General features: G+C 45.7%; 2 protein-coding genes across 2 annotated transcripts in view; both read left to right on the top strand.

The window, feature by feature from the left end:
* Window positions 1–5,379, top strand: part of UBASH3B (ubiquitin associated and SH3 domain containing B) — a 64,303-nt gene extending 58,924 nt beyond the window's left edge. The window contains exon 14 of the mRNA XM_051812240.1: window positions 628–5,379. Within this exon, the coding sequence (XP_051668200.1) occupies window positions 628–765 (138 nt within the window). The 3' untranslated portion in view covers window positions 766–5,379. The remainder of the gene's footprint in view (window positions 1–627) is intronic.
* Window positions 5,380–6,367: 988 nt separating this feature from the next.
* Window positions 6,368–17,350, top strand: CRTAM (cytotoxic and regulatory T cell molecule). The gene is made up of 11 exons (XM_051812482.1): window positions 6,368–6,418; window positions 8,816–8,971; window positions 11,153–11,305; window positions 11,514–11,645; window positions 14,179–14,349; window positions 14,794–14,901; window positions 15,634–15,705; window positions 16,171–16,275; window positions 16,668–16,814; window positions 16,992–17,075; window positions 17,208–17,350. Exons 1-11 carry the CDS (start codon window positions 6,370–6,372, stop codon window positions 17,336–17,338), a joined length of 1,308 nt encoding a protein of 435 aa, XP_051668442.1. The 5' UTR covers window positions 6,368–6,369; the 3' UTR covers window positions 17,339–17,350.
* The last annotated feature ends 762 nt before the right edge of the window (window positions 17,351–18,112 follow it).

Here is an 18,112-nt window from a genome sequence, read left to right as displayed (position 1 = left end):
GGGGCTGTGCAGAGACTCCCACAGTGCCCAGAACCCCCTCACCACAGTGGCCAGGGCACTTCTGACCTGCACTTCCCCTTCTCATCTTGCTCACTGCCATAGGAAAGGACTGAAAACCATAATGAGGTTTTTTATCACCTTCACTCCTTTCTTCCAGCCCTGCCCAGGGAGAGGGCACTGCCCACTGCCACTGGGGTATCCTGAGCTGATCTGCAGAATCCATATTTCCCTGCAGAGCTGTGCTGGCCTTCAGGGTTTGGGAACCACATCAGCCAACACCTTTGGTGTGAACTGGCCTGTATTTAAACCAAGATACAAGGCTATAATCTGTCTTTCCCAGAATTTTGCACATAAAAAGGTACACAGTCAATCACAGCTGATTCCTGGCCTGTATTTAAACCAAGATACAAGGCTGTAATCTGTCTTTCCCAGAGTTTTGCACACACAAAGATGCACAGTGTCTGTCACACCCGAGTCCTGCAATCCCCTTCTGAAAAAGGGCTTTGGGGAGAGAGAAAGAGAGGTGGTGGTGAAATGATTCAGCAGCACAGCAGGACTTCACCTCTGAAGGCAGCTCAGCTCAATCCCTGCTTACTGTTACCTCTTTTTCCATCTCTCTTCCCACAGATTCCATACCTGGGGTTTTGCTCCTGTGAAGAACTGGGAGACACGGGTGTTTGGCAGCTCACAGACCCCCCCATCCTCCCTCTCACACATGGACCCACTGGAGGCTTTAACTGGAGAGAAACCTTACTGCAGGAATAGGCAAAGCCACCCCAGCCAGGAAAACCCAACCCATGGCCTTTGGAAGCGTTGGAGAATGTCTCTTCTCTCTTGTGTTTTATTGACAGTGGAAAAAACAGTCATCCCATGCCCAGGGGGTCACCCAAGCAGCTGTCCTGGTGTATCTCACACAGCCACAGTCACACAAAGAGTCTCATCTACGGCTAAAATGCAAAAAGGGACTGATTTCAGGGGGGAAAAAAGGTATTAAAATACAGGTTTGAAGGTCTTACACAGCACAGAGTCTGTGCTGAGCCACATTCCCACCTCAGAGGGAGCCCTGGTGACACTTTCACTGCCATCTGCACCCTGTTAGGAACACCCAGCCCTGTGTCAGTGGAGCATTCAGGAGGCTGGGGATGGTTTTTTTCCACTACTATTTTTGCAGAGCATTAGCAGGCTCCTCCAGCCCCATGTGTGAGCAGGGGCTGCGCTCACAGCCCCCAAATTCTCAGCACCTTTTCATCACCACCAGCTGCAAAGGAGGGTCCAGCAGCAGGTTGTTCCTCTCCTGTGTCTGAGCACTGTGGTGGGTGTTGTGCTGGATGCAGAGGTTGAGGGATGTTGACCTGCACCACAGGACAATCCCGAATTTCCCATCAGTTACAGGTGAAGTTTGAGCGTCAAAAGTTGTTGTGAGCAAAGACTGGGAGCAGTTTCTTTTAAGGGGAGATAAAATAAACCTATTTCAACCAAACCTGGAGGATTTAGAAAGTTCAGGGTTGGTGAATTTGATTATTGAAATCCATCCCTGTGCACAGACACAGCCTAAAGCATTTGTGCCATTTGAATTCCCTTCAGAAAAGGGGTTTCCCTTTTATACTGAGATTTTGTGCTGGTCATTCACACAGGGGTGGCTTTCTGTCCCATAGGAGCTATTTTTTTTTTGCTAGCCCTGGTGAGATTCTGCAGTAAGCAGCTTTCTCCAGGAGGGAATGATGAAACTCAAAAAGATGCTGGAATTCAGTGCTTTGCTTCCTTATCCTTAATTCCCAAGTGCCATCTGTCATAAAGACAAAGCAGCTGAAAAAAAAAAAATAAACCCAGTACACTTAAATTTAGTAGAAACATGCTTTGGCCTATGAAGATGCTATTTATCCAGTGGGGGAAGGGTTGGGATTTTGGGAGAAGGGGAAGAGGAGAGTTTCCATCTTTAACTAAAATCTTTGGAATCACAAGAGGGGTCCTCCTGGTGCAAGAGTCTGCAGGATGCCAGTGCCAGCTGGGTCACAGGAGAATGCAAAATACATCACAGTGGGTAGTTTAGAGAATAAAGTGGCATCAGAGCGGGGGGGGTTGGATTAGAATTATCTAAGTCATCAGCCTTGGATGAAAATGTTGCTGCAGACTCTTGTATGGATCTCATCACTGTCAGAAGGTACTTAAAAATGTGCTGAAGTGGGATGATAGAGATTTAGGCTATTTAGGCATAGCCCTGTCTTGGTTTGAGCCATAAATCTGAGTATTCCCAGAAATAGAATCATCCCAGAATGGTTTGGGTTGGAAGGGACCTTAAAGCTTATCTCATTCCACCCCCCTGCCATGGCCAGGGACACCTTCCACTGGACCAGCATCCAGCCTGGCCTTGGACACTCCCAGGGATGGGCCATCAACAATTTCACTGGGCAACAAAGAGTGAAAACAAGGTAACAATAAAAAAAAATAACATCAAAGGCACATTCATATGTACCAGGGAGACATTCCAGCATCCTTCTGCCCTGCTTTTCCTCTGCAGAAAGTGTCAGAGCCCTCATTTGAAATGTGTGAATGGGTCAACACAGGTACAATTTGATGTAGGTTTAATATTCCTAGATCAGAGTTGCCTTCGTGTTGATTTATTTTAAGCCATCCAGCCTTCAGCAGGACTGGTCCCACCTCCACCAGGACACATCCAAGCTGCCCTTCCAGCAGCCAGAACGAAGCAGGAGTCACAAACTGCAATTCCCTCTTCCTGAACAAGGCAAAACTGGGATGCACCAGACTCAGATGTCACCAGACTCAGACAAGCTCAGCTTGTCTCTGGGTTTAAATCAAGCTTGACCACCAGATTCTGTACATATTTCCAGCCAGCACTGAGCTCATCCTGTGCAAAATCCTGTCCACTGTCACCACCCACAGGAATATTCTGGGATTTGGACCTTTCTGCCTGTGTGACACACCCTGGGCCACTTGTAAGTGCATTATTATCCCAGGGATGTAACTGCAAAGTCAGGGAGATAATTCATGGGCTGAGAGAGCAAACTGCTCCTGGGCAGGTTTATCACTGTCAGGTTTAATTTTTAATTGTAATTTAAACTGGTTTGGGCTGTGCAAAGACATCCTGAAGAGCATTTCTGGCTTGTTTTCCTCCACGCTTAAAAACTAAGTAGTTGACAATCACACCAAAAGAGATTTGGTTCCTGATGTGGAATTCTCCAGATTGCTTTTTGTTTCATGCTGGGTGGCCAGCCAGATGTAATTTGGGCAATAAATAATAGTATATTATAATATCTATTGCCTGTACAAAGCAGTGGAGGCAATAAAATCATTATATTATAGTATTTATTGCCTGTACAAAGCAGTGGAGGCTGCTCAGGCCCTGCTGCACTTAAGTGACATTAAAAGAAGGTTGTTTTTTTTTAAGCAGAAGCATAAAACAGAGAGGGAACAAAACCTGAGTGCACAATCTGAATAGTGTACGAGCTGCTCTTTGCATATAGTGATATAGAAGAATGTTCTGTTGGAGAAGGTAGTGGTAAAATACTCTCTTCTTAAAAAAAAAAAAGTATATTTTTTGATGTTTGGGAAAGTATTTTGACAATTGTAGTCTTGTCTCAAACTAGGTGTCAAGAAAGAAAGAAAAATCTTATTTTCTTCTAGCATTTTGATTTCTCTTTGGGGTTTTGTGTTGTCTCATGTTGATAAGGTTTATTTAGGGGGGCGGGGAAAAAAGAATAAAAACGTGTTCCTTTTAAATTTTTAATTGAGAAATTAAGGGTACAAAACAATTGCTGCTTCACTTTCACTCCATTGCTGCTCATTAATGTGTATTTAAGTGTTTTGTCCTAAATTTAGACTTGATCTATGTCAAGTCTTTCCCTTGCCTTCACTTTGAGCTGCATCAGATCCCAACAGTCTCATCAGGTTGGAGGAGGCAAATAGTTCCCAGATTTTTCCCTAATTAAGGAATAAAGCTGCCAAGAATAAATTGTTAATCCAGTATTTTTGTTAATTGCAACTCATGGGTTGGGTTAGAAAAATAAAAGAGTCAAATTGACACTGTCAACTGAAATCACAGAGCTTTGATTTTTTATGCAAAATGAGGATCCAGACCATAATAACTTAAAAAAAACACAGTTATTTCCCTTTTCTCTGAGATTGAACAGTTTCAGGAAGAAGTTGGCTGAGAGCAGGAGCCTCCTTCTCCCCTCTGATATTACATTTTAGTGTCAATGTTACCGTGAGGGTGATAATTTTTATCACCAAAGAACGAGTTTGGTTTGTGGTTTGCTTTGTTTCTTAAAAAAAAGAGCCTGAGCACAGAAGAAATTATTTTTAAGTTAAAAATACACATGAGATGGTGGGGGCAGACATGCCTGAAATGGTGAATCAATGAAGAAAACAAATCTAATTAAGCAGTTGGTGTGATTGGCTGCAAACACCCTAAATTGCTACTTGCTGCTCACCACTTCCTCAAATACTTGTTCCCTGGGGAATATTCATGACCTGCACATGCTTCCTGACAGAAAACACACAGCCAGTCCCTTTATTATTTCCCATTCAAAAGTATTTTCTGAAGTTTCACTCGGTGACATCCCTTAAACTTGATGTTATCAACTTTCCTGGTGTTTCATTTTCAACCTGTTGTAGCATTCTGTTTATTATGTTGTTGGGTTTTTTTGGTTTTTTTTTTAGTGTGAGCAGATTGTATTTATTTGAGGGGAAAAAAAAATGTTTGCTGTTTAAAAAAAACCAATAATTGTATTGCCAAAAATAGCTGTAATTACCTGTGACATCTGTATTTTTTTATTTTGGGGGCGGGAGGGGGGGGGTTGGTTGGTTGTTTTTAATCTCAGTTTCGAGTGCTAACAACTGTTAAAACAACCACTGCAGTTTAATTCGCTTCTGACATTAAATGGATTTCTCGGAAGTCCGACAAAAAAGAAAAAAAAAGTCTCATAGGTGATTTAATAAAGATGCCAAACACCCTTCCTATTCCAGTTTTCCTCTGGAGCGTGTTGGAATTTGAGCCACGTTTTTGTTCCCTGCACTGATGGTGAAGTTCATGCGTTTGACAGCAGATGGCACAAAACCCTCTCGAGTGTGGTTTTCCCTGGAGTCTCATCTCCTTGTTGCCTTTTCCCCCCCAGACTCATTTCGTGTGTGGAATGGAAGCACAACTTCTAAACCCAAAGCGCTGCTAACTTTAATTTGGATTTTTTTTTTAATCCAGCAATGGTTTTATCAGCCAGAGAGGCTCTTCCCTTTCAAACCAACTCCATGAATTCATGACCTGCAGCTCTGTACCCTGGTAAAATTGATTATATTATGATTAACATAGAAGCCATAACTTTCATAAATCAAATGTACACTAATAGAATGATGCACTTCCCTGCACCTAAAAGTTTAATGGAAACAGTTTCTAATAAATTAGAAGCCAAACCAGTAATGCATTTATAATTAACCATTTTGTCCACTTCCCTCAAGCCCACATCCTGCAAGAGCACACAGCTTTTAAGCCATAATTCTGACCTTATTAAAGTCAGTTTATTTGGACAGTAATAGCCATTTACACTAAATTTTGGGCAGTGGCAAAGAAAGCCCAGAAGAGGATGTGCCAAAGCCTTTTGGAAGTCACCACACGTGGCTACACCACGAAACACATGGATAAATCTTGGGATAAATCCCAGACCCGGGGGACACAGAAGGTTTTCTATGTCTCAGATCACTCCTGAAATAACCAGACCTGCAAGGGGACACGGGGAACCCAAATTGTGCCACCAGTCCTGTAGGACCTGCTCATTGTCCCCATCTCTGCCCCCTGTGCTCAGCAAACCTTTCACAACCCCCTCACCCCAGCTCTGCCCTCCCTGGAGAGCCACAAACCACACACAGCAAAAATTACCTTTCTCTCATTATTTCACCCCAGCAAAAAGAGCCACACAAACCTCCTGGGGCAAGAGCAGAGTGACACAAGGACTTTTTTTTTTTTCCCAGGGATTTAAACCACACAGCCAGATTTTCAAGCCACCTTGCTCTGCCTTCCCATTTTGGGAATGAAATCCTGGACATGGCAGGGTCATGGTTCTCTTAACCTTTTCCTGCTCCCCCCCCCGTGCATCTCTCCCAGTCCCCCCATCCTGTCACCCACCAGTTTCATTTTTGGGCCCTGTGAGGTCACTGATTTCTCAGCAGTCACCAACACACGGGAAATGTGAGGTGGGGGCAGAGGAGAGTGGAACAGTGGCGAGAAGGGAAGGGGCAGAGACCCTGGTGGAGATGAAGTCATGGGAAATCTGCTCTCCCCTGTGCTGAAAAGGGACCTGCTGCTGCTCAGCAGCCCCAGCAGAGAGAGGAAGCCAGCACTGCCTGTCCCCAGAGCACAGCATGACTGTCACCAGGGTGCTGCATGCCGTGGCTCTGCTCCTCGTGCAAGGTAAGACCTCTGGATTATTTTACTCCACCTCCCCTTTGCGCCCAGTCCAGCCTGGAGAGCTCTATTCCCAGAGTTCCAGCTTTGCTGCCTTGTTTTCTGGTTGACACCGAGATATTGTGACTCCACTCCCAAAGCTGAGTCTCAGCTGACACCAAAAACCAGGATCTGTGAGACCAAGTCACCTCCTAGCAGCTGGTGACATACTGGAGATAACAAGGGACTCTCCCTTAAATTAGGACAGTAGATTACTGCTTACTTTCCATGGCTTGGATATCTGTGTGTGCATTGCGGAAAAAGAGGTTGATAAAAGTCAGAATAATTTAAAAAGCACTTGCAAAGTACTTTGCAAAAAGCAAAGCACTTTAAATGCTCAGTCTCCTTGCTCCTGCTAGAGGATGTAGCTTATACTTGCTTTGCTAATCTCCTGTCTTTCGTACACAGGAGAGTGTGAGAGATTCATATTTGACTGTGTCAGACAGGGAAAGACTTAAGGAAAAAACCAGCAGGACAGTGATCCTTGCTCAGGATTCCTGCAGGCTTCACTCCTGAGCTGTGCAGGAGAAACAAATGTGTGGTCCCTCTCCCTTATTAGTTCCTGGAGCAGAAACCACAGCAGGGCTGCTGCTGATACTTTGCTAATGCCCTCAGAAGCTTCTGCTCAGAGTACAAACCCTCTCCCCCCTCACTGCCAGACTCCTGAAGGATGAACCTGGATTTGCTGACCACCACTGGCTGCTTTGGGCAGCACAAGTCACTCAAGCTCCACTCACAGGTCAAAAATAACCCTTTAAACAGGGTGTCTGTGTGGGCCACAGGTTCAAAGAGCTCTGCTGAGTGCACATCTCAATGCACTGAGCTCTCAGTGCACTTCCTGGGGGGCTCTTAGAACAGCAACCAGAGGCATGAATTACTCTGCTCAGTGCACCCTGCAATTTCTAGCACAAAATTGTTGCTCTTTCTTGCCCAGAAAGTGGATATTTCACCATATTTGATGCCAGACTTGCTTTTCCAAGTGGGGCACACGTGGTACAAGAAGCACCCTCCCCTGGAGCTGGCACAGGAGCATCTCCCACCCCGCAGTGACTGAAGATCACAACCAGGTCCAACTGCCCCCTGTGCAGGGAAGATTTGACCTGTGAGTCATGGGCTGAGCAAAGCCATGGGCTCCCATGGAAATTACATGTATGCTCTGCTTCAGAAAAGCAAACAACACCCCCATTTCTGGCTCAGTCTTGCTGTTCTCACCTCCAGAGGTGTGATTTGAAAAGACCCCACACTGCTGGGGGTGACAGGAAACCATCATGATGAAGAAAGGCCCCATGGAAAACCACAGACAACCCTCCCCTGCCACTCAAACAACACTGCACCTCCTTCCACAAGGGCCACAAACCCCCTGGGAAACAACTGTCTTACAGGGGGACAAGTTCTTCCCCTGTTTCCAGTGGGAAAATAACAGTTTCCAGCAACAATGCTCCACAAAAGCTTCATTTCTGACACATTTAAAATCTTCAAGAACATGAAAAGCTTTCCCAAAGCCCAGAAAGATTCATTTCCCCAAACTGCAGTAGGAACTTGCAGCAAAGAGCTGCCCGGAAAATAAAATCAAAACACATAAAAAGGGCATGAAAAGCAAAACCCTCTTACTGCCTATTTACTTAACTCCAACCCAGGCACTGCTCTTAGTAATTTCTCCAGGGCTTGCTTTTTTTCTGGAGAAGGTAATTCATTCCAGGTCAAATATCTTCACAGAATACATTATATATCTTAGAATGTCTGGAGAGAGCAAAAGACATTTTACTGTAAAATGAACTGAGAGAAGAGAATGAAATTTCATTTTAGTAACCTGTGCCAGGCCAGGTTTGTGGATCTTATCTTGGCAAGAAGTTTCCAAGCAGTTGCAGCACCATGATTTCTGAATAAAAAAGCCTCGTTTTTCAGAGGTGCTGAAAAAAAATCCTTCATTGCTCAGTCTCCCACACTTGCAAACCAGATTCAACAGCTCCTCAGTGAAACACAGAATTACAGAGTCACAGAATGGTTTGGGTTGGAAGGGACCTCAAAGATCATGGAGTTCCAATAATGGAATAAAGGAAATGAATGTTTGTTTTAACATGCAGGGAGCAAGTGCATTAAATGGGTCTACTACCAATCCTTTGATGGTTAATAACATTTAATAACTTAATCTGGTTGTGCTGATCACAAACCTTTGGTACAAGTCCCCACTGACCTCTCTAATGACTGTGATTGATTTATATCAGTACAACCACACTGGCAAGTTGCCCAGGGCAGAAAAACCCCTTGGGAAAAAGGACAGTTGCAGTATTACTGTGTACAAAACATTGTGAAGTTTATTGTCACACTTTAAGAGGTGTTTTTTTCCCCCCCAAGCTGTGGCAGGGGGGTTTCCAGGTGCTGGCAGTGAAACTGTGACTGTGAAGGAAGGAGAAGACCTGACCCTGCACTGCACCTTCAGCCCCCCCAGCGCTGCCCCCAGCTCTGCTCTGCAGTGGCTGAACCCTCGTGGTTTCACCATTTTTCTCAACAGCCAGCAGGGTGAGTGTGAGGAGCTGCTGTTCCACCCTCCACGGGGGTGGGGGGCACTCGGGGTGGGCTGGCCCAGCTCCTGGTCTGACTCACCCAGCACCCAACCCCTCCAGGGGCTTTCACAGTGGAGCCCTTTCTGGCAGGAAGGGGATGAGATGGAAACCCCCCCAGGAGGGGTCTGGCACTGGAGCTTTTAGTAGTGAAGTGAAGTTCCCCCCAGCACCCAGAGCTCAGCACTAAACCCCACCCTGGTCCCACAGGAGAGACAGAGGTGGACGTGCCTGAAAGCCCTGGGCACCCTCCTGCTCACCAGGGAGTTGGATGGAGTGCACCAAGAGAAAGTTTTTAGAAACAAGCAGTGATTTCTTAGATGTGCTGACAAAGCCAAAGCTACAGTTACTGCATTCCCTTCCCCTCCCTGCACCTCACCTCCCTCTGTCCCTGTCTCTCCTCCTCTTGGAACAAACAGCTCTGCAAGATGAGCACTGCTTTGGCCTTCCCTATTTGCACAGTACCCAGCCAGCATTCCTTGTTAAACATTCCTTGTTAAATCCTGTATGTTTTAATGATAATAATGGCTGGGATTTATCCAAATTGGGTACCCAATGCCCACTGAAACAGCCCAATAGGTTGCTCTGGGAATCACAGCCACCAGGTCTTGTCACACCCACACCGAACCAGCCCACTGATGCTTCCCTTAAATATTGCCAATGTTTCTAAACAGAAAATGCCATGAGGAACTGTTGTTCCTATTTACTCAGCTGCAAGAGCAAGTGGGATGAGTGCCCATTAGCCATTTGAAGTGACTCACCCCTGTATGGATGTGGAACTGTTCCCTGGGGAACCCAAGATCCCAGGTTCAGTATTCTCAGGGTGTGAACCCTCAGGTTTAAATTGGATCCAAAACAACTCCGTGCTGAGCCCCTGACAGCTAATCCAGGTGGGAAATGGGGCTCTTGCAACCCACCCTGTGCTGCTTGGACATCCAGGCCCCCAAAATCCCAACAGCCTAAGGCAAGGGTTCCTCTCCCCTCCTGCAGTCTCTGTTAGTCTGCAAACCTGGAGGGAAATCCTCTCTCCGTCAATTATCTCTATTTTTGACATATATCTGTATTCTTGCTATTTTACACCACAGAGGTAGGCAAGGGTAGCAAAACCCCTTTATTTACACAGGTTCTTTATGTCCACAAACTCTTTCTAAGCAATTTTGGACCAAGACACTTGATTCTGTCCATCTCCAGTTTTAAACATCTGCACCTTTTAAGCTTCAGCCCTTTTGATGCTTGAGTTTTTCTGAGCTGACACAACAATTTAATAAGGGTAGGGAAAGGACATGTCCATGGGTGCCTACAGCAGCAGATTTTAACCCAAGGGAACAAAACTTCCATCACCTGAGGATTCCCCCCATAATTCCAACATCCCACAATTACCCTTCAGTCAGACACATGATACAACACCCACAAGGACCAGAGTTTGCAAAGCATTTGGATCCTGGATAAGTCAGGCACACAAAATATTCTCCTTTTGTATTACAAAAGAAAACAGTCCCTGTTTAAGGAGAAACCAAAGCTGACCCTGCACATGGAAGTTTTCATTTTTCATTCTGAGTCACCACAGGGAGCCTCTGTCTCGTGGCTTCTCCAATAAACCACTTTGTGAATCAGTTCCCTCCAGTCTCATTGCAGCTACAAACACAACACATCCTGGTTATCTCAGAATCGTTTAGTATTTAATCACTTTGGAAGTGCTGTGATTTTCTCACAGGCTCCGTATTTTTACAAAAACCTCAGCTGAAAAAAAAATTAGTAAAAATAAAAAGATAGCTTTTGAGGTCTTTTTCTCCCCGTGACTGGTGCACACCCCCAGTTTCAGTTCATTTTAAGGGCAGAAAGTTACAGTTTCTGTGCTGCAATGGTGGGAAAAGTCCAGGAACTTAGCCTGACCTTGAGGGCTCCTCTAAGTCAGCCAGGAGGGATGAAATAAAGATTAGAAAGTCAAGAGAGAGAAGAACTGTACAGCAGAGTAGAGATATCTTAGGAGATGTTTTCATTAAAAACTGCTCTGGTACATCAAGTGAGGAATTTTAAAAATTCAGTTATAAAAACTGTCCTCATTCACCACTGCTTTGATTATTTGCCTTCCTCTCATGTACCAACACACATGGCACGCTGGGTTTTGTTTTCCTTACAGTTTTAAGAGACAGGAGGTACAAACTCATCCATTATTCCAAGGATGAATTATCCATCCAGCTGTCCCAGGTCACAGTGCACGACGAAGGCTCCTACAGCTGCTTCTACTATGGCAAACCCTTCCAAAGCAAGGCCCAGCCTGTTGAGGTACTGGGTAAGTCCCTTCCCCTGCTTGTTCCAGAGGAGCAGGACAACAGAGCCAGCTCCTCAACACCAGGCCTTCAGTTTTGCATGGAATTTTAATGGTGCTTAACACAATCCTGGTCTCAGCTGAGCCCCCCCAGACGATGCTCTGTGTGCAGCCACTCAGAAAACTAAGGAGAAAGATGCCCCAATACTGACTCTAAATCTTCCTGCCACAGCTGCCCCTTCTAATCCAGTACTGGAAGTATCCCAAGACACAGAAGGGGGCATTACACTGTCCTGCTACACCCAAGGATGCAAACCCCAGCCCCGGGTCACCTGGCTGTTGGACAACGGGATGGAGCTCCCAGGTAAGTGCTCAAGGACCAGGGCTGATCACCAACAATTCCTTCTTACCAGCCTTGGGCAGCTTAAAAACACTGGAGGGGGAAACTCCTTCTGCAACACATCAGTTTGGACCACTGCTCAACCCCTACTACTCCTTTAGTACAACCTGGGGCAGGTTGGGAGCCTGGTCAGCACTAAATCCCAGTGTCTGTGCAAGGGAGAGGCTCCTCTGCTTCACTCAAACTCAGCACAAAACAGCAACACCTGGCACCAAAACCCCCTGGAGAGCAAGAAATTCCACTGGAATGAAATGAGCCCAAACCCCTGGAGGCAGAGTTTTCAACCCCCCAGTACAAAGTCTGTTAACAAATCCATTATAACTACATTTCTCTGTTGGAACCAGCAGCCAGATTTGCCTCAGCTTTGCTGAGCAGCTCACACACACCAGCAGCCCTTCTGCTCATTTAACTATATAAAGAGCTTCTATTCTCAGATCACTATAAATAGCACTATTCTAAAAATCACTGCCTTATCATCTCTGGTGCACAACTGTATCAAAGTGTGAGAAAAACACTCCCAGATGCAAATGTATTTTCTTTCACATATTAACTCATATTTTGCATCATCAAGCAACATATTCAAAGCTTAGCCTCTAATATTCCTCTGCCCCCAAGATGGGCTTTTTTGTAACTAAGGCTCAAGAAAACAACAGGGAAGTGTGCTGGCCTGAACATAGAGAGAAATCAGGATTGAATTAAAAAAAAAAAAAAAAAAACAACCAGGCTGCCAGACACAAAGGCATTAATGCAAATAAAGTGCTCAGGGAAGCAACAGACCACCCCTGAGTTTTCATGTATGTTTTTCACAGTGTTTTTCTAAAACCAGGGGTTTCCTCAAACCAGAAACAACCTCAGTCCTGGCCTGATACAGTGAATTATTTGTGGCATCACAACACAGACAGTAAACATCTCCATAAATCCAACAAAGCATTTCTCCACTTACTTTAACAGTTGTGCTCTTCCTTCTTGAAGGCCTGGAGTGACTCTCCTTGCTCTTCCTTCTCAAAGGCCTGAAATGACTTTCCTTCCATCCTCAGCTTTAATCACTTACTGCAAATATTTATACCAATCAGAAAACAGCTAATAAATCTTAATTACGAGCATCACCTGAGTTCCACCAGGGCCCAGCAGGGGCAAATCAGCTGTAATTACTGAGCTGTTGCTGACAAAGATTAGTTCCTTCCCAGCAAAAACCACTCTGAAAGCCTTTGGAGCTCTTCCATGACCCTTCTGGGGATGGAAAAGAGGGTTGGGAAATACTGGTCTGAGTGATACAGTGAATTATTTGCAAAGGCTGATTTGGAAACAAGGAATTTCTTTCATTTAAGGGATCAAGGGAAAGCATCAGAACCTCCACATTATAAACAGACAGTTGAAATTATTGTGCCACCACATCTAAAATACCTCCCTCTCCACCAGGGCTGTTCAAACACATCTCTGTGTCACATGAAATACATGTTTCTTTTCCCAGATCATATAAACACAGTCAGTATTACCTGGAGGGGTAGGAGCTACATCAGACAGGTTCCACGGCTCTCCCTAATTCATTCTGGCAAGGCAATGAATCTTTGTGTTTGACTTCCCCCAGCTGGAAAAGGAGAAAAGTCAAACCTGCACTGCAGGGATGATGGAGAACTGTTACAGAAATATTTATTTAGTACAGATGTAACTGTTGCCCATCACTGTTATCTGTGCACATTTCTCAATGTGCACAAATATTGCACAAAAATGGGGGGGTTTTATTTTTGTGGTTGGGGAACAAATGCACAGCTGCTAAAACACAAATTCAATGCCACTGGGTGTCACATAGAATTGAAAATCTTCTCGATCTCAGTTGTGCTGCAGAGCACAGAGAATCCCAGAATAGCTGGGGTGGGAAGGGATCTCTGCAGAGCATCCAGGCCAAGGCAGGGTCGCCCTGAGCAGGTGACACAGGGACACATCTGGGTGGGTTTGGGATGTCTCCAGAGGCTCCACACCCTCCCTGGGCAGCTGTTCCAGTCTCTGCCACCTCCATGGAAAGAAGTTCTTCCTCATGTTGAAGTGGAACTTTGTGTTCAGTTTATGTCCACTGCTCCTCATCCTGCCACTGGGCACCACTGAAAAGAGTCTGGGAATATTGTCTGATACTGAGACTCCCCAGTGTCCCACAAAAAGCAATTTATTGTGTCTGGTAAGGCCCAGAATTGCCAGTGGGTGTGTGAACATTTCCCCCCAGATGGTGTGTGGGGAATTTCCCCGTGTGAGTCACGGCACGAGCAGAGGTTTGGGGTTTGGGTTGAGCAGAGGAAGTGCAGCCAGGCCTGCACTTAAAACAGCTGGGAGGAAGAAAACCTGACCTTTGGGCTCCCCTGAAATCCATTTGCACAACAAACCACTCGTGCACAGCGAGCAGGTGCTGCTTCAGCACGGCAAGGTGAAGCAGATTGGCCCTGGAGAGGTTTTCATCCAATTGCCCTCGGCTAGAAAGCACTTCAATGTTTTCTGAAATGCTCAGGTGACACCAAGCACGAGCTGGGGTCTGATGGGAAGAAATGGAGCACAACCAGCATGTTGACAGTCCTCTCCTACGGGCCCAACGCCACAACCAGCTGCATCATCCACCACCCAGCCCTGAGGGAAGAGAAGCTGATGGCATCTTTCCACTTCCAGGACCTCCCCAGGACAGGTACTCCAAGCTCCTTCCAAGCTCCTTCCCATCCTACTGCTCTGAGGGGGTCAGAATTGCACATATACACAGGGGAAGCCAAAGCCCAGAGTCTGCTGCCCTGTGTGTGGAATCTGTTTTTAAAGGAGAAGGTTCCCTGGGGCAAAAAGAATTTGGAGTTCTTCCTCGGGGTCAGGTCTGAACAGCAGCACAGCCTCTGCTCTAAAAACACACATAACAGTGCTTCATCTTCATTTTATTCCTCATTTCGTAGCATTAAATATATTCAGAGAGCAGGGAAACCGAGGGTGGGAGAGTAGGACTGTGAGTGTAACCCAAGATCAGACAGAGAACCCAAACAGCCCAGAGCATGGAGCCTGCAGGGCAGGTTTAGCTTTTCCAGGATCATTCAAGTGGCAAAGTGTGTCTTCTGATTTCTGTCGTGTTTGGGGGGGCTTCCTTTAGGATCCAAACAACCAACCAGCCCTCCTGCAGCACCAGAGAGTCCAGCAGGTTCCAGCTCAGCACCAACACCAACCCAGCAAAGCCTCCCACCAGATCTCACATCTGATTGTAAGTTTGGTCTCTGTCACAGGAATTTATCGAACCGGGGTGGAAATGCTGCAAGAACAGCTTTACATCCCATGTTGCAAAGAACTGTGGAACATTAAACACAGCATTTATCGCTTGCTTTCCCAGTTTCCAGCCATGCAGGCAGCCAAAGCCTCTCTCCTCAGATGCAGCAGGATGGTGGGATCCAGGCTGGGATCCTCTGGATGGGTTGCACTAGATGGCACTGTGCAACAACACAAACCTGTGCCTGCACCAGGCTGCACTTACCGAGGTCTTTCCAGCAGAATCAAGAGCTCCACTGCCCAAAGAAGTTGGCCAAACCCCACCAAGGGTTTTGTGCCTGCCTGGCACGAGAGGCCCCTGCGGTGAAAAGTCAGTTGCTGCTTTAGAAATGCACGAACTCTTTGTTTATTTTTGTTCAAAAGCGCTACATCGCTGATTACAAACACCACAGAACGATAAACAATTCATGCATGTGTTGATAAACACACATGGAAGGGGAGCCTGAATCTTTTAAGGGTGGAACTAGTTGGTCTTTAAGGTCTTTTCCAACTCCAAACTACTCTGTGATTGTGTGGTTTTCACAAGGTGTGCTCACCCACCTGAGAGGGAGGAAAATGCAAAGTTTTGGTGCATCATCATCATTTTAGCTTTACAAATCAAAGTAAATTACACAAGGATATATTGTCTATGCCCATAAGAAAGTCAGAACTCGTCTCTCTGTCTGTGCAGGGCCTGAAGGATCAGCAGCTTCATCAGGAGATGAAGAACTGGGAAGTTCCTCGGGTTATGGTGACCCCAGTGGTACGATTTACATCATCAGACACGGGGGGGTGATGGCAAAGGACAGGGATTGTCACCCTGGGACTGCACCACTGGGGGCTGTGAAGACACTAAAGGAGTAGCCAGGGATATGAACACCAAAATATCTCCTTTAAGAAGAAGGATACACACTAATTCCTGGTTTTCCCAGCAAAGGAAGCAAACTGATGGACAGAGAAAGCCCCCAAATGACCAAAGGGTCAAAGCTCAGCTTTGTTTTAATTCAGCTGTAAATGGGAACCATCGAGTTCCACAATGTGTAAGAGACTCTGAGGATTTTCTGTTCACAAAATTTCAGATTGAAACAAAATCCAGAATCAGGGGAGTGAGCACAAAGCTCTAAGTCAGGGGAAGTCCCAGGTGCTTCAAAGCTGCTGGGAAAATACGCATTTCTTAAGCATCTCTTGGTCCTTCAGAGAAATATTGTTCTCCTTTCCTTTCCTCCAGGGTCTGAGACAGCATCCAAAGGAAATGTCACAGCAGAGGAACTTCCCAGGACAGAAGCCCCACTGCCACGTGAAAACACCACTGTGACTTCCACCTTCACTGCTGGTAGGAACTCCTTAATGAGCTTCCAAACATGAAAGGAGCTTTCTGACACCAGGCTGGGTCTCTCTGACCACATTTCCCCCTCCGAACCAGGGTAATGTTTGCAAGGCTTGTAATTGTGGGGGAGGCCACAGAAACACAGCCATTTGTATCATCTAGGGGGAAAAAAAGCTAAATTTTGCTATTTGTTGTGCCAGAGCACAAGTCCACCGATTTCAATCGGTTTTTTCTTATTCACACAATAAAAATATTGACCTCATATCCTAAAATTAAGTCAAATAAGGTGAATTCTGCTCCTCTATCATGTTCATCTGGCCTGGTCCAGGTTATTGTGCTAATTACCAGAGGCTCACAGGACATTTCACAAGACAAACACCCCCTTGCCTCTGTTCCAGAGCAAGATCCCAAACCCAAAGGCATCATAAAGAAGGAGAAGGACCTCTTGCTGCCAATCCTGGTGGCTGCCCTGATTTTTGTGCTGCTCATCATTGTCCTGCTCTTCATGATGAAGCTGAAAAAAGCTCATGGAGTGTGGAAGAGAGGTGGGTGAAGGCCCTGGAATATTGACCATGGAATTGCTGTGTTAAGCCTGTCTCTGAGCTGGTCAGGTTGATTGAACCCCCATTTCATAACTAGGCCCTCAGAATGCTCAAGGCAAAGGGTGAGAAAGAGTTGTGGGAAAAAAATCATTCTCATAATTACACTTGTTTTCTGTGCAGAAAATGATGTTTCAGAGCAGACACTGGAGAGTTATAAATCCAGATCTAATGAAGACAGTCCAGGCCACGAGAAGAATGGACAAGGTAAAAAGCTTTAAGCAACATAAACTAATCCCTTTGGGGCATTTCTGCAGATGATAGTAATAATAATAATAATAATAATAATAATAATAATAATAATAATAATAATAATAATAATGTGTGTTTGTGTTTCAGTTGCCAATCACAAGCCCAACCTGCAATATGTAGCAGAAGGATATGGGGAAACCACCTCGAAGAATCCAAGTGACAAAACCACTGCAATAAGTGAGAAAACATTTACATGTGGAAAGGAAACAGATGTATAGCAATGGGAAACCTGTTCCATGTGCAGAAACCCCCCTTTTTCCTCGTGTCAAAGATCTCAGGTCTCATGATTTCAAGGAGCAGGAGCAGCAGCAGCTGCTTTCCATCCAAAAGCAAACTGGGACTGCTTTTATTAAACAGCAGGACAGGTAGATGGGACTGGTGCTCCTGAAAACCTGTCAGCAATGGACTGGTTCACCTGTAATCCTCAGAGGATTTCATTGCCCACTGCCAGAAATAGAGCTCATCAATCCCATCCCAGATCCCACCAGCAATTGGGGTCCTCTGAAGATATTCAGTCCACACAAAAATATTAATGTTCTGCTCCAGTGATCACAGGACTGAGCAGGAAATCCAAGGTGCTACAAACCTTGTATGATCTCATTCTGCCTCCAGACATGGACCTCCAGCTGGATGTAACCAAGCAGGGGGTTAAAAAAAGAAGGTTACTGCCCCTCTCTAGGACTTCTGCCTCAGTTCCTCACCTGTCCCAGGATAACATTTCTCACCTGCCCAAGGATAACATCCCTCCCTGCTGTGCACAGCATCACCAGTTACAGTCTCCCACATCACCTAAGATCCCAGGGGTGTTATAGAGAAGGTGGATGTCCTTTAAGGTCCCTTCCAAGCCAAACCACTCTATGATTTTATGCTTCTGTGAACGTGAAGGGGATGCAGGATGTTACACGTGGGACCCCCCCAAATCCAGGAATGGAGTCACTGCCCTGCCAGCAGGCAAGGTGGGAGCTTCGCCAGGACTTGACACCCGCAGAGCT

Source organism: Manacus candei, unplaced genomic scaffold, assembly GCF_025592945.1.
Source record: "Manacus candei isolate 608988 ecotype Guabito, Panama unplaced genomic scaffold, ASM2559294v1 h1tg000086l, whole genome shotgun sequence".
Taxonomy (NCBI): Eukaryota; Metazoa; Chordata; class Aves; order Passeriformes; family Pipridae; genus Manacus; species Manacus candei.
Note: the sequence above shows the minus strand (reverse complement) of the source record. Positions and strands in the feature narration are given on the sequence as shown.

Coding starts and splice junctions, on each gene's coding strand:
- CRTAM (XM_051812482.1), top strand. CDS start 6,370: ATGACTGTCACCAGGGTGCTGCATGCCGTGGCTCTGCTCCTCGTGCAA. Junction 8,972..11,152: donor TTTTCTCAACAGCCAGCAGG/GTGAGTGTGAGG, acceptor TTTTCCTTACAG/TTTTAAGAGACAGGAGGTAC. Junction 17,076..17,207: donor CCACGAGAAGAATGGACAAG/GTAAAAAGCTTT, acceptor TTTGTGTTTCAG/TTGCCAATCACAAGCCCAAC.